Genomic DNA, 16,332 nt, shown 5'->3' on the forward strand with positions numbered 1-16,332 from the left:
CTGGTCACTTTCCAATTCCACATCATCCCTGTCCTGCCCCTGAGCAGTGGGGGTGACCCTTGGTACCTGCTCAGCCCTGTGAGGGCACTGCTTTTATCCATTGTCCTTGTGCCTGTGAGGCAGCAGTTCTGCCTCCACTGCTTCATTCTTTAGGCTGTCTTGTAGAATCACAGAAATTAGGAAATGTACAAAATGCCCCTTCACTCTTCCTGGGAATAAAATTTTGGATTTATTCTTTTAAGAGAGATTGCAGTTAGGACTTTGAGATAAGTTTTTCTGTAAGTTGGTTTATGATTGGTTTTGTTTGTTTGGGCTTTTTAAAATAAACTGACATTTGAAATGGTGAAAAAATATATGCTCTTAGATATTTTACTGAAGTGTAGCTGATGTGAGCCTGAGATCCAGAATTGACTGGATTTCAGTCCATGGTTTGGGTCTAAATGACAGTGGTCACAAGTGGTGCTTTTTACTGGGGTGCTGAATATTCAGGCTACTTCAGAGAGTCACTGACCCAGATCTTGCTTCACAGCCAGAAGAGCAGGAGGAGAAGGCAGTGTGAGGTTTGTGGGGGTTTAGTTAAATTCTTCCCCCCTTCTCAAGAGAAGGAAATGCTTTTGGAGGGGACAAAGCACTGCCTGTGCCAGTAGATGGTGCCACTGGTACTGGAATGGCTCCTCTGCTGAACATGAAATTTTGTCTGCCCTGAGAGGGAACAAACTCTATCTCTGCTTGCCAATTCCAGCATAATTAACCCAAACCTTTTCCTTATTATATTTCACCTATTTAGAAATACCCAGTCTTAGTATGCTTCCTCATGAAGAAACCTTTTGTGTCCTGCAAGGGAATAACAACAATGTGCTCTAAGACTTTAATTTTCCCCCAGGTATACTCAGTTTACAGAGATGAAATTATTACCTCTCTGCAGGCAGGTACTTGTTGAGACCAGAATAAAACTTTGATATTTGTTTTAAAAGAAATCCCCTCAGTTAAATTTACCCTCTTAGCTCAGCACAGTCCTCTCTTAGTTTAGCTTTTGTGGGTGTGTGTGAAATAGTGAGACTTTCACTTCTCTCAAAGTTAATGGCTAAATGCTTAATAACATGCTGGTAATTTGCTGTGGGTAGTCAGCCTTGACTGTGTGTTCCAACAAGCTTGAAAAATGTAAATACTGCTTCAGTTATTGATTAACAGAAGAGATAAAAGCTGTTAAATAGGTAACTGAGATACCCACAATGTTTCACCAGAGGCTTGTGTGCTACCAGGAGCCTGCCTGGTTTTGTTTTTGGGGGGAGTAATTCTGATGCTTCTAACCCACAATTTAAATACAGAAATGTCTCTTTTTCTGTAAGTGGGTATTAAATGTCTTGGAAATGGGCTCCAGTGACATAAAAGGGGAAAGGAGGCAGTTGTGATGGCTTTGTATTGATGCTTTGTGCCAGGACAAGCTCTGTGTATCAGCTGTGCTTTTGGATTTATTTTTTTTTGGTTTGGTTTGGTTTGGTTTTTTTTTTGTTAGCATATTTTTCCTTTTTGTTTTCCTTTCCTGAGCACTAGGGAAAACCTTAGTCCTTCATAAACTGCAAACTCAAGATGCATTTTTCCCTTACAGGAATTTCTCAGTAGAAGCATGCAAATTTAGGATGTTCCTCTCCACTTACTTTGGCTTGTTCTAGAGTTCATCTGTTTACTGCATTAACTTAACATCCTGAAAATAAACTGAAAATACTTCCTTCAGCTTGTTAAGTGATATTATGAGGCCTCAGAGTGCAGGTGGTTTCTCTGCATTTAAAACTGATATATACACAGCTGGGTTGCATAAATGTGCAAAGGAAATGTGTGTGAGGGCATGTAATTAAGGCAAGAGAAAAGGAAATAAGGAAATTCTACTGAAACCTTGGAAATATTACCATTTGTGGGAGTGCTAGCAGAGTTTTTGGGAAAAGGGTGGCCACATCACATCAGCTCAGCTTTGTTTTATGGAATAACTGCTATTCATTATGGGGTTTTCCACCCTAAAAGTAAAGATATTCTCTGTCTCCCTGCTTATGTCTGCTGCTTTTCAGAAAAAATATTAATACCTTGCCATAACCCATGGCTTTGTCTGTAAAAACCTTTTTTGTATCTTGAGATGGATCTGAATTTTCTTTCTGTTTGGTAATTTATTGAAGGTGAAATTCTGTAGTTGATGGTATTCAGCATTTTACCTATGGCAGGAGTTAAAAAGGAAATGAACTCTAAAGTATTCCAACAGGATATGGGGATTTACTTTCTTTTATTATTTTTAAATGATACTGCATTCTGAAGTGGGCCAAAAAATTTGCATGGATGTAGTTCTGTCAGTGCACTGACTCTTTTCACAAGTGGAATGGTACCCATATTTGTACACAAAAACACTTTTTTGTCTATAAATTGTTTATTTTATCCTCTCCTTTGTTTGCAGGTTGGATTTGCTGCCATTTTATGCAAGACTGGTTGCCACACTGCATCCCTGTATGTCTGATGTGGCAGAGGATCTCTGTTCCATGCTGAAAGGGGATTTCAGGTTCCATGTATGTTTTGGTGGTTTATATTTTAATCTCATAAGTCGACCTCTGGGGAAAAAACACTTTTTGTTGTGTAGATACCTCTTCTAAAATTCAGTGAATATTTTTCTATCATCTCAGCAGTTCTAGAAAAAAGAAGAGAAAGTTTTGTAACTCTGTAAGTCTTTGTAAAAGAGAAGTTTTTGCAACTTTTCTTATACACTTACATATTTATGTAAATGATCTGTACAACAGTTACAACAGAAGTTACAAAAATTAGAAACTGCTCCATCTGTGTTAAGAGTTTTCTGTAAATTAATAACTTGCTTTCAAAATGAGACCTGACCAATTCTAACATTTCCCACTACAAGGCTACTATTGGAGGCATCAGTATTATCATATAATATTTAATTAAAATTGGATTCTACAATTTTCATCTATCAAAATTTTCCACACAAATTTATTTTTCAGTGTTGTTTCCTTCACTTTCTTTTTAAGTGTTATAACCAAACTTGTTATGGTGCACAGTGGTGATTCCTTCACCATTTTCTGAGCTCTGTGGCACAGATTTCAATTTTTTTTCTAATATTGACATTAATTAAATGTCAATTACACAATTACACAATACACAATTAAAAATGTGTATAAATTGCTCAAACTTACTTGAATCTTTATGTTAACTTTCTCAGAAAAACCTCTTTCTGCTGGGGAAATAAAATTTTCTATTTTGTGGGTTATATTTAGGTATAGATATATATCTGTGTTTGGTTCTTGAATTTATGCTGAATGTCAGTAATTTCAAAACTCTGCACATTACTAAATCTGACTTAAAAACCTATCAATCTTTAATGTTTCTCTGAGGACAGCACAAGTGGCCCTATTCACATAGAGGCTTCTTGCTGATTCTGAAAATGTAGAATCTAGAATTCTTTATCACTGCTTCATTGTGGCAAAGGAGGAGCATGTTAGAGTAATTAGGAATAGATATGTTAGAGGAATTAATTGTTTTGGGGGTAAGGAGATGGGGAAAAGAGTTGAAAATCTTGTGAAGAAACAAGGTTGTAGGGAGGGTTTTAATAAACCCAGTGAGAAGTAAAGGTGGAGCTTGAGGAACCAAAGTGATGCCAAACACTGCTGAATTCCCAGGTGTGTTTTGTGCATGTTCAGATCAAAGCAATTCAGAAGAAATGGGTATTTTTGAGGGCCTACCATCAATTTTTGTTTCTTTTTTAGGTAAGAAAAAAGGACCAGATCAACATTGAAACAAAGAATAAAACTGTGAGGTTTATTGGTGAGCTCACCAAGTTTAAGATGTTCTCCAAAAATGATACTCTGCACTGTTTAAAGGTTGGTGCTGTGATAATCCTGTACTCCTGTGTGTGCTGACAGTGTGTCCCCATCCTGTTCCCCTTATTACCTGCTGCTGACACCTGAATTCATTGCATGGGATGTTTTAAACCTGGGGCTGCTGTGTATGAGCAGACTTTTACAGCTGCTGTAGAAGTTAGAAGCTTTTACCTCTTCTAATGGGAGGAATATATTAAAATAAACTACATTTGGACATAGCCAAACTGCTCATCATTTTCTTTGGAAGTATGGCAGTCATTGCTACTGCTACTTACTAATCTGCTGTACATTGTAAAACTTCCATAATGTTGATTTTAATTAATGTTTTTGTGGAGAAAATAACAATAAGGGAGAGGGACAGGAGGCAAAAAGCATTTCAGAGGTGCAAGGAGAGGCTTTTATGCCATTTTAGCAGGTGCTTTTGTTTGTTGAGGAGCAAAAACATCTCTGTAAAGCATTAATCTGTAGGCACATCATCTCACTTTGCATGCTGATAAACATTCAAACCTTGATGTCAAGTCCCAAATTAAAAATAGGTTTTAAAAAATAAAAGTGCCTTTAATAAAAGATGTTTGAGACTCACAGCTTAACGTCACTTTCTATATGAATAGTTTTTATTCATTGACTTGTTGGATATCAAAGCTGAATTCCTAAAGAAATCATAATCACTCATGATTTCACCTCTCTTGTGTATAAAATGCTGTAAAATGCAAAGCTGTGTTAATTATAGTTACTGCTTAACTGCAAACAGTGCAGTTAGGTGTGCTCTGAGGTTACTGTGCCCTTGTGCAGTGTTATTGGGCAGTTTGGGGAGAGTTTTTATGCTGGTCTTTCAAAATACTATGTTCTTCTGAAGCCTAAATTTGGGTCCATAGACTGTTCTTACAAGAGTTTTAAAATGAGATTAATCTTTTGAATATTCATAGGATGGTTTGGGTTGGATGGGACCCTAAAGATCATCTGGTTCCAGCCCCTGTCTTGGACAGGGACTTCTTCCTCCCAGACTTGGGTTCTCAGAACCCCATCCAAGTGGCCTTGAACATTTCAGGGATGGGGCATCTGCAGCTTCTTTGGGCACCTGTGCCAGGGCCTTGCCAATCCTGACATCTGATCAGTGAAATCCACTGGCATTTATTCCATAAAGAATTTGGTACCCCAGCATAGTGTCCAGTCTGGTAGATAATAACTTCATGTTTTCTGCAGCTGAAAAAGATGTTTAACAAGCTGTGCTTTTATATAAATACATTCCAGATGCTTCTGTCAGACTTCTCTCATCACCATATTGAAATGGCATGTACCTTGCTGGAAACCTGTGGAAGATTCCTCTTCAGATCACCAGAATCTCACCTAAGAACCAGTGTTCTTTTGGTAAGAGAAAACTTCTTGTCTTAAGGGGGAGGGTGTCATGTTCTGACTTCAATTACATCTTTCTGAAACTATTCTCTAGAGCTCCAGTTGACCTAAAACCCTCTGCATGACTTGAAAGAAAATGTAAGAAATGGAATTCAATTTCTGAAGTAAAAAGCTGTTGCTGTTGAACTACTCTGCAGCCTCATCCTCTGCAAACCCAGAGGATGAGGTTGAAAGAATTTTGTAGCTATGCTTGAACTTGCCTGAAATAGTGTTTGAGGGGAAAAATAGTGGTGAGTAGAACCAGACATGATTTCAACTGGAAGTGAAGACATTTGTGCAAGAGTTGGTTTCTATGCCCTGTATAATGATCTGGGGTTCTAAATGTGAAAAAAAAAAAGTTTATGAAGGCACTAAGAGAAGCAGTCCTAGAAATAGAGATTGGGAATTAAGATTATAGTTGGGATCTGTAAGTCTGGAGAAGTACTGGCAAAGACTTAAAAATAACAAGAATTGAAAAAATATATTTAATGACTTGGGAGAGAAACTCCTAAAACTCTGTCCAAGGCAGACTCGGACATTGTTGAAGATCTTCAAAGACAGATTCACTTTCCCTTAAAGCAGTATTCCCTCTTCTTGTGCTCTAGTTAATGGAGAAGCTATTGCATGCTTGGGTATATTGTTGTACAATTTCTTTTCCACAAAATCCTGTTATTTTCTGAACCTCTTGAATGTCAGAACATCTGTTGAGATGGTGCAGTCATGAGAGGAGAGAGATGGGGAAATTAACTGCCAGTTCCTTGGCTCTTGCTTTTTGTAGCAAGTGTACTTTGTATCTTGAAAGGTTTGAATCTCAATTTTGTAAAGGTTTTCCAGCTGATGTGTTGTATTGTGAAATATATTCCTTTCCATAATCAAGGATTTTTCCCTTGAAAATTCAGTTCCATTATCTTTAAAAGACATTTTACTCATTGCTATCACTTTATGGCAGTTAATAAAAGTTTTAGAAGTCAGGAAAAATTAAATACTTATACCAGAGCTGGTTTTTGTAAGTGACTGCTTTTAGTGTTATTATAAAAATGCTGACTGTTAGATTGGATTGCTGGGATCTGCTGGATGAATGCTGAACATGGCTGAACTGGGAAGTGCAAGACAAACCACAAGCCCTGTTTGAATTACTGAGGCTTAAATCCTCACAAGGCTTTGGATAAGTGGTCTTTTCTTATTCATTGAGGAGCCAGGAGAAGGTGAAAGATGGCAAATAAGTTTGGACTATCTATTTATTAAAATGTAAAATAGGCTAAATAGAATTAAATTCTGCATCCATCTTAATAACTGCATTTTCTAACATTCCCCTAAAAAACCTACAGAGATTAATTTTGACTTAAATAGTCTTACACAAATTGGATCAACTTATGGTACAAGTTAGTGTGAACTGTGGAAAAGATTTCTCTCAAAGCAAGCTGATAACAATCTTGTGGTAAAAATCTAAGCAATTGTAAAGCTGATCTACTCTCATAGGTGGAATTAAGGCCTGTTGATCCTCTAAATAATTATTGGTCCTAATCTTTACTGCTGATGATGTATTTTGTAATAAGATTCCAAACAGGCTGCATGTCTCCCATTAAAGACAATGTTGCTTTGTCCTGGTGTAGAAGAAAGTCATAGTTAAGAATGGATTTTAAAAGTAATTAGGGAAAAATTACTTATTGAGAAGTGAAGTGTTCTGTAAGGGCATTGCAAATTTAGTGACAGTAAGTGACTTGTTCTAGTGATCATATCCTGGTTTTGTGGAACTGCTTCATGTTTTGCAGATTATTTAGAGATTCTCCTGTTGTTAGGACAATGTTTATTTCTAGTAATGGTTTTCTTGGCAAATCTTTCAAATTCAGTGTCCTTTATGTAATTTAAAATACTACTGTAAAACCAGATTGGCTTTAGGATTGATCAATTGATAAATGAATTACTTGATTATTTGAATTGGAGCTTTGAAAGGAAGATCAGCTTCATCTTGATCTGTGTTTCTGTAACATAATTGAGTTTAAATGTCAAATTCTTGTGTTATACTGTTGTGGTCTGGCTGAAAGAATATTAAAAGGTTCCTGATGCATTTTTAATAATTTAACTTAAATAGTTGTCATAAGCTTCAGGGGCAGATCACTTGTGTTAGTAAATATCAGAACTGAAGGTACACAGTGGCTTCCTTCTTGGTGTGGCTGCTTTTACTGGTGCTGTTAAAACTGGGAGATGTTGTTTGTACAGGCAGAGGCTGTGGCAAAGTAAATGCAGTTCATGTAGAGCTGGGTTAATTCACTGGAACAATAATGTGCTTCCAGGAAATGAAAAAATTCCATGTGGAACTGTCAGAAGGAGTAGCAGGGCAGAGCAGTGCAGGGATTCAAGGGAAGCAGGAGCTGAACAGTTTCAGTATTTTGCTATGATCTGATGTTTAAATGTCAGTTATGCTGAAATGCTTTTCAAAATTGGAATTCTCATGATGCTTAGGTTTTAATTAGTTATTTTTTCTTTTTTTTTCCTAATGGTCACCAGATTTTCTTTTGAAATGCTTCTGCAATATATGCTACATGCAGAAACATTTTGTCTCTCACCAAGAAGAAAAACCCAAACAGTTTTATTTATACTTTAATGTTGTTTGTGGTCTGTTTTTATCAAAGGAAAAACAGAAACCTAATCTTCAAATGTAGTGCTTCACCTGTGTAGTTTTTCATTTTAGCCTAGAAAAATGAGGACCCAAAGTAGCTGATGGGCTTAAAGCACTTTGGACCACAGGTCTTGCTTTTTCCTTCTGAATTGCATCAAGGTTTTTGTCACTACCAACAGTGTAGTGTTATGATTTCTCTTTCCTGCCTGTCCATCTGATGCCTTAGCTGAAAAAGGACTGAAACAGTTTCTTGAAATGCTGAAGATTTTTACTAAGTAGAGGTGAAGACAAATACAGTCCACTTACAGTGAGAACACACTCAGGACTGCTCAAAACCCAGTAAATGACAGTGGTGTTGAGACTTCAGGTAGTGCATATTGCCTCTTCTGGGAAGAAACATTTTAATTATAAACTATCATTTACAGTATAATGTACAACTTTTTATAACAGGAAAATGCACAAATTGTGTAGGTTTAGGGGGTTTAAAATGTTGTTTGCAAGCCCTTTTGCCATTTTCTCTGTTCTGCTTCACTTTGACCCATTTCATTTTTCAGTTTATAGCATAGCATGATAAATGCTTTTAAGGCAGCAAAGGTCTGTTTTCTCTTGATCTATCTAGAAAAGGTGAAACATTTTCAAAGGTAACATTAACATATATGACATGGTAAAGTTTGGGAATTTTCTACTCTAAGTGTTTTTTCCCACATAAAACAATTTATGCACTCAGTTGTTATGTGCTTGTGCATCTGTTGGGTGCTTGTAGGAAAATGTGCTGCTGCTGACAGAAATTTCCCATTTGGAAGGGAACAGTCTCCCAGGGAATCAAAGGAAAGACCATTTGTGTTGTGGAAAAGGTTAAGAATGAAATGCCTTAGGCTTGGTGTCAGATGGAGACCTTGCTGGTGACAAATGACTAAATCCAGGAGGAAACTTGCATTATTTGTTGGGTTACTATGTTACACAAAGCTGCTGTTCCTCATTGAATCAGCAGCTGAAACTCAGGGTTATGGAGCTCTTTGAGTGCATTGACATTTCATTTCAACTGAAATGTCTGCCTTATAAAAGAAATTTTAAATTGTTCAGGTTTAGGGGAAAGGCCACCAGCATGAAAAATAGAGAGCATGAAAAATAGTGCTGTCTCAGCAGTAATCAAAGGAGGTTTAAACTCTTGGTTGGTTTACTGGACTGTATGAATAGATATACCAATATTTGTGTGTGTGAAAGAGTTGTTACATGTTAATTTTGTTTATTAGGAGTTAGAAATTACTGTGTAGCCAGCCAATAAAGTTTACACAGGTCCAGTTTCCTGATGAGCCACCATAGTGTGATTTAGAGTATATAGGATCACTTACTGAACTACACCTATATATATATATATATAATTACACACGTGCATACTAAAAGGTATTTAATAATGGAATTAAGCTCATCCTCAACTGTAAAAATCAGCAGCTTAGAACTGCTTTTTTTCATTCTTATACAGAAATCTTAGATAAAAGAAAATTTTAAACCCCACAAAACAAATCTTGACTTACATATCTAAAGTGAAGTATGGAGAAAGGATTTTATTCTGTGAGGAAAACAGGACAATCATGACAATTAAGCACAGTAATTAGTCTTACTTGTCTGATTTTTCCTGAAGCATTACTTTATGGTAGATTCTATTTTTCTTGCAGTCGATTCTGCTTGGGTAAACAGCAGTAATGGAGCATGGAGTAAGGAAAATTCTATTGTCTAAATCTTTGGAAATTCATATGAAACCATCAAAAATTCTCTGATGCTGATGTAAAAAGTAGATTGCCAGTCTTATGATAGTTCACTGTGTTTAAGACATCAATATTGCAGCTACTTTAGTTACATAAAATCTAGTTAAATAATGTTTTAAACAGAGTTCCTAGTAGCCTTATGAGCCATTTATCTGAAGAATAGCATTAAGATTTTGAGTTAAATCTTAAATACTTTTCTGAAACCTTTTTTACCACAGGTGAGCCATTATAAAAGTAGGGACCATAAAGAAAAATGACCATGGAAAGAGCAACACAGAACCATATATATGTACTTTTTCTTTTTTTCTCTCTACTCAAGCTTTTAACTTAGAGTAAATATGAAGGGTTACAGAAAAGTGTCCCAAATGTAACTCTGAAAGCCTTTGGCTTGAAAATATGGTATATCAGCATCTCTAACAGGTCATTTGCATTTGTTTGCAGGAACAAATGATGAGGAAAAAACAAGCAATGCATCTTGATGCACGCTATGTTACAATGGTAGAAAATGCCTATTACTACTGTAATCCCCCTCCAGCTGAAAAAACTGTGAAGAAAAAGCGTCCTCCTTTGCAGGAGTATATCCGTAAGCTTCTCTACAAGGATCTCTCCAAGGTCACCACAGAGAAGGTAAATCCTTCCAAAATCTTTAATACAGTTTTTACTGAAAGTGGTGTAGTAGTGACTTGGGAAAAGATTTGGGGAGGGATATGGTTTTTCAGTTGTAAGGAAGAGGAATAAAATGGTTAAATTTTAATAAATTAATAAAAGGGTTTAATTTCTTTTATTGGAAGCTCCAGTTGTGGACCTGTGTTCAAATGCTGAACAAAGGGAGAGTGAGCTGAGAATCATTGTGTTCTGTACATTGTGTTGGGAGAGTGAGGGACAAAGGGCTTCAGTTAAATACAGACTGTAAGAGCAGGGAAATTCTGGAACAGCCTTGGACAGCTTGATCAGTAGCTGGGTTATGGACATAAACCTTCCATAGCACTGCAGGCCTGGAGGGTTCTGAAGGAAGAGCAAGGTTGTTTACAGGGCTGACAGGGATTTCATCCCAGCCAGGAGAGAGGGGGGAATGACATCTTGATATTTTACCTGCTAAAATGTGAAGCTTGTCTTAAAATTTGGTTTAGGTCCTGAGACAGATGCGCAAGCTGCCTTGGCAGGATGCAGAAGTTAAGGACTATGTTATATGCTGTATGATCAACATCTGGAATGTGAAATATAATAGTATTCACTGTGTAGCCAACCTCTTAGCAGGGTTGGTCCTTTACCAGGAAGATGTGGGAATTCATGTTGTGGATGGAGTGCTAGAGGATATTCGACTAGGAATGGAGGTAAACAATCAGAATCCTTGCTGAGCTACACTCTTCTACTTATGTTGAAAGGAAAACTAAAATAATTGTGCTTAAGAAAAGGAATCCTTGGGTTCCCTCTTTTTTTTGTTTTGTCTGGTGACTTTTCTACCTCAGTTACTTGCTTTGTATAGGTTTATTTAAATTAATAGAATAACTGTACCAAAAAAACCCCAACAAAACCAAACTAACATTACTTAAGACAATTGTTTTGCCTCCTATATCATAGAATTTATTCTTTGACAGTGTAGACAGATTTACACGACTTCCAGTAACTTTGGAGGCCAGTCCATATTTTAAAAGCTGTTATAATTACAAGATTTCTCTGACTGAAAAGTCATCATAGATTTAAGATGGAGTGTATGCTTAATGTACTGTACCTGACTAGCTGACCAGCTTTCATAGCTACTTTTTAATGTTTACTTTCATTTAATGTATGTAGCCACAAGTAGCCATCTTTTATTATAAGAAATTCTGTCAACTTCTTTGTACACACATTTTTCCTTTGTAAAAGGTTGGTTGGGTTTGGGTTTTTTTAATTTGGTTTGGTTGGGTTTGGGTTTTTTAAATTTGGTTGGTTGGGTTTTTTCTAAGAATTTCTGTCAAAGTTTTTATATGCTTTTTTCCTTTGTAAAATGTTGATTGGGTTTGGGTTTTTAAATTTTCTGTTGTGTCTTCATGCTAGTGAATTTTCTTGTTCTTTTTTGATAAAGGTTAATCAACCAAAGTTCAACCAACGGCGGATCAGCAGTGCCAAGTTTTTGGGGGAGCTTTACAATTATCGAATGGTGGAGTCAGCTGTAATATTTCGAACTCTGTATTCCTTCACCTCTTTTGGTGTGAACCCTGATGGCAGTCCTAGTCCACTGGACCCTCCAGAGCATCTTTTCAGGATCAGACTTGTCTGTACTATCCTTGATACCTGTGGGCAATATTTTGACAGAGGATCCAGCAAGCGAAAACTTGATTGCTTCCTTGTATATTTTCAGGTATTCTAAATTTTATGCAGATCTGTAAAGTTCATTAACAAGCTAAAATAAATCAGTCTGGTAGGTATTTATCTCATTGTTCTCTAGCACTGTAATTTGTAGAATCTTGTCTGTCTGGTAGCAGTTTTAGTCTCAAGTGATGTGTTATGTTGAGTTATGCCAAAATGATCAGGAGGCACTCAGTGCTCACATTGGGGTTTGCTGAACTTGAAGAAGAGATTATTTAGGCTGCTGTCCTCAGCTGATGGTTTTTATAGAGAAAGAGGAGTCAGATACTTCTCAGGCATGCATGGTGAAAGGATGAGAGGTAATGGGCACAAGTTGCAGCAAAGTAAGTTCTGACTCAATAAATGTAAAGTGGGGAAAAGATTCCATAATGAATGTTTAAGCACTGAAATGAGGAATTCTGGACCATGGAATTCATGCTAAAACTTGCTGGATTTAATTTCTTTTTATTTCCACTTTTCTCTATAATTTATACTAAAACAAGGATATTAAAAAATTAAAATGAAGATGATAACTTATTTCAAACCTTAAGGATACAAATCACTCATCTGCATGCTAGGTGTAAAATGGTGATTTGAAGTACAGAACCTCAGAATGGTTTGGTTGGAAGGGACCTCAAGGATCACCTTGTTCAAACTCCCTGCCATGGGCAGGGACATCTCCCACTGGACCAGGCTGCTCACAGTGTGACATGGTCTGATTTTTAAATGCCAAAATAAATGTTTTGGGGAAAACATCATTATATTCCTGTTACACCTAATAATTTCAACAAGACTTCCTCTTGAGCATGTCATCTTTTAAGTAAGATTTTGTTATGTATATTTCATTTTCAGATGCACTTTTTGCAACACCTTGGTTCTGAAATTCTACTGTTAGGTTCACTTAAAATCAACATTAATTTTTTACAGTGCCACTGCAAGAGGTTTATGTGAATTTATTGTAAAGCAAACTGGATAAGGCAGTTGAAGCTGGCTGCAATCTTAGGATATTTTTATGATGTTTTCTCCCTTTCCCCATAATATGCCTTTGAGGAAATGAATTTTCTGAAAATATTTGGGGAATGGAATCAAAAACTGGTTGGTTGTTAAAGGGTCATCTCTTGTAGAAGGAGTTTACTTTCTTGTCAGGGCTTTTTTGTTCAGTCTTCACACTTATAACAGTAATTACAATTCTTAATGTTTATCAACCAAGTTTTAGTGCTATCAAAATATCTAATAGTTGTATGAAACAGGAGAGGTGTGACATGAAAGCTTTTGCATTTTTTACTGTACAAATATAGCATTTGAAACTTCATAACTGAAATGGTTTATAAACATCAGTGTGCATATCATTGATTTCAATATTTGCTGTTCTAGCGCTATGTGTGGTGGAAAAAAAGTCTGGATGTTTGGACAAAAGAGCACCCTTTTCCTATAGACATAGACTACATGATCAGTGATACCCTGGAACTGCTGAGACCAAAGATAAAGCTCTGCAATTCTCTGGAAGAAGCTGTCAGACAGGTGCAAGACTTGGAACGAGAATTCTTAATAAAATTGGGTAAGAAAATGTGCAAGAGAAGTTGGGTATTGACAATTCCTGTAGTTCTTAAAATTGTCTCTTTATGTTGGTGATAGGTAACTTGTTATTGTTATGAACATTTATTCTCATGATAGAAACATTTTTGTACCTTTTTCCCATGTTTCTTTCTAATCTTACCATACAGAATCTCTATAACTCTAAAGTAATAGAAGTTGTAAAAAATAGTCATTATGAATACTCTTAATATAATAGTATTTGGAGAGAAGTGTGTGTGTGTATATGTATTAATTTATGGAGTCATATGGTGCAAGTTATGAGGAAGAAAATCATTCATTTAATCAGAAAAATGTAGTAATCACACTAATTTCAGGAGAAAACAGTTGGGCTGGCAGCACAGCTCAGTTGAAAATACACTGATTAGTGAGTATTTAAACAGTTATCATCATATTAACCTTTAAACCTATTGTGCATGTCCATTCTTAGAAAGTGTTGGATACTACTGTGCTCATTGTTAAATTGAGTTGTTATCTAATATTCCATTTTTATTTGAAAATAAGCTTGTTCATTAAAAGAGTTTATATGTAAATTTTACACTTTAAAAGTGTTAATTAGAGCACTTCACCTACTTGGACACATTCAATTTTTAAGAATAATCCTTTCATTCAGTGGGATGAGAATGTGTAATAGCCACATAAAAGGCTGCAACTTCTGTTTTAGGAGGAACTTTTTAAAAATAATGCTCTTTATTTAATTGACATGCCTTGAAATTCCCTATGTAGTAACTGAAAAGCAGATTAGAATTCCCCTGTGGTGTGATCTAAACTCATGGTTTTCATGCTCTCAAAATGATAACCAAGAAGAAATATATAAGTTATATAAATGGTAATATTCTTTTGAAAGGTACTCAGCACTTCCTCCCTACAAATAACAGGAGCTTCACAAAACTTTGCTCTGATGGCTGACCCTAAGCACAGCTGGTCTAATGTCAAAAAAGGAGTGACAACATGAATAGTGACTGTGTTGACTCCTCAGTAAATTCCTAGAGAAGCTAGTGAGGTAGAAGTCTGACATCAGCAGTCCTCTGGAGGATTAAGTGGCTTTGTAAATTAAGAAAAGGAAAAAAAAATATATATGAGAACAGTAGTGTATGCTGGAAGTTTGACTTAAACGTTGCAGCAGTCATTCTCTAAAAACAGATCTTAATTCTTTTCCTGAATCAGAACCATGCTCAATTCTTAAATGCATTCTGATTGAAATTTATATCTAAGACTAAACTGGACACTGAAACACTGGAAAAAGCTAAGACTAATTTTTCACTTCTGTGGAAATGGTACAGATAATGGTATTAGGCTGAAGGATGCCTTAGTGAAAGAAAGGAGATATTTATGTTTGCTGTTTTACACACAGAGTAAACTAAAACATCTTGAGGGACAGAAGGCAAGCAGGTCAGCAAGAGAAACTGCCAGCTGAGCTGAACACACAGAGTGAGAATGTCAGAGCTGTGTGCAAGGAGCACGAGCACACCAGACAGGGCTTGTGGCAGGGACTGTGCTGTCCCACAGATTTCATGCAGGCACCTCCATCCTCAGGGCTTCAAGTACAGCCTCTGAGCATTAGGAGGGAGTCACAAAGGTTTATTACAGGCTGAGAAAATTGTTGTTTCAAAACTGTTAATTGACAGTAGAGGGAAGTACAGCAAAGACTGCAGGGGCTTCATGTCTCTGGTTCTGCTGGTTTTGTGCAGCCTCTGTAGTTTGGAACTCAGATTTTGTTGTGTGTGTCAGTAGGGCCCACATTTAGTGTGAGGATGTTTTGAGGCAGTTTGCACAGCTTCTTCTGTTCTCTGGGAGATTTCAAACATTCTCCCTAAGATTATTGCCCTTTATGTCTAAGCTAACTATATAGGAAATGTTTCATTCAGCAGTCAGATATTCTAAGTTTTAGTGCTCAGTAACAATGGACTTTTGATGTGATCTTCCACATATAACTTCAGTGGTTATATGTGTTCTAATGTTCTAAATCTTTCTCTTTTGCAAATTTCAGGAATTGTGAATGACAAAGATTCCAAGGATTCCATTACAGAAGGAGAGAATCTGGAAGAGGATGAAGAAGAGGAGGAAGGTGGAGCAGAGACAGAGGAACAATCTGGAAATGAAAGTGAAGTAAATGAGCCTGAAGAAGAGGTGAGTTTAATCATTACCTTGCCTCATGTAAAAGTGATTTTCTTTGCTTGTTGCTTTCTGAAGCCCTTCTAAGTCAGAGCTAGCAGGTAAAATCTGGGTGTGCACAGCCCAGTCAGTGCTGTGAGGATATTCCCATCCCAGTTCTGTCTATGTGGAAAACTGAGGGTCTGAGGCTTATTCTTTATTTTGGCAGAAACTTGAACCTGACAGCTTTCCTCAGGGCATGTGCTGCTTCTCAGCAAGAAGATACCTTCAGCTTTTGGCCTGATAAAAACTCACTTTCAGATGACTTTCTTTATCTGTTTTAGAAGCAAATGTATTGACTAAATGTCGAAGCAGCCATTAGGAAAAAATAACAGGTGTTCAGAGGATGTCTATGCAATATGAATAAATAAAAGATTTATGGAGCATAAAGCCTTCCTTGTTTACTGTGCTAATAATATTTTCAATCAAAAGTGGTGGAGCCAATAAAAAAACCCACAAGTACATAGAAATTCTGATTTGTCACTATGACACAGCAAAGCTGACGTGATAATGGTATTGTTACAAGAAAATGAGTTCATCAAGGAAAGACAGAACAGCTTTTCTCCATATGCTTGGGCTGGTTGATTTATTAATAATAAGCTTTCTTTCA

The 16,332-nt window shown here is 36.6% G+C and overlaps 1 protein-coding gene across 2 annotated transcripts in view; it reads left to right on the forward strand.

Annotated features, from left to right (window-relative positions):
• The window catches only part of UPF2 (UPF2 regulator of nonsense mediated mRNA decay), a 53,552-nt gene that overhangs the window by 18,970 nt on the left and 18,250 nt on the right, over window positions 1-16,332 (forward strand). For both annotated transcript variants that reach the window (XM_064703032.1, XM_064703031.1), the window contains exons 9-16: window positions 2,441-2,549; window positions 3,756-3,869; window positions 5,121-5,237; window positions 10,089-10,274; window positions 10,778-10,981; window positions 11,713-11,988; window positions 13,350-13,533; window positions 15,559-15,698. In XM_064703032.1, coding sequence (XP_064559102.1) covers window positions 2,441-2,549; window positions 3,756-3,869; window positions 5,121-5,237; window positions 10,089-10,274; window positions 10,778-10,981; window positions 11,713-11,988; window positions 13,350-13,533; window positions 15,559-15,698 — 1,330 coding nt within the window. The remainder of the gene's footprint in view (window positions 1-2,440; window positions 2,550-3,755; window positions 3,870-5,120; window positions 5,238-10,088; window positions 10,275-10,777; window positions 10,982-11,712; window positions 11,989-13,349; window positions 13,534-15,558; window positions 15,699-16,332) is intronic.

This window comes from Zonotrichia leucophrys, chromosome 1A, assembly GCF_028769735.1.
Source record: "Zonotrichia leucophrys gambelii isolate GWCS_2022_RI chromosome 1A, RI_Zleu_2.0, whole genome shotgun sequence".
Taxonomy (NCBI): domain Eukaryota; kingdom Metazoa; phylum Chordata; class Aves; order Passeriformes; family Passerellidae; genus Zonotrichia; species Zonotrichia leucophrys.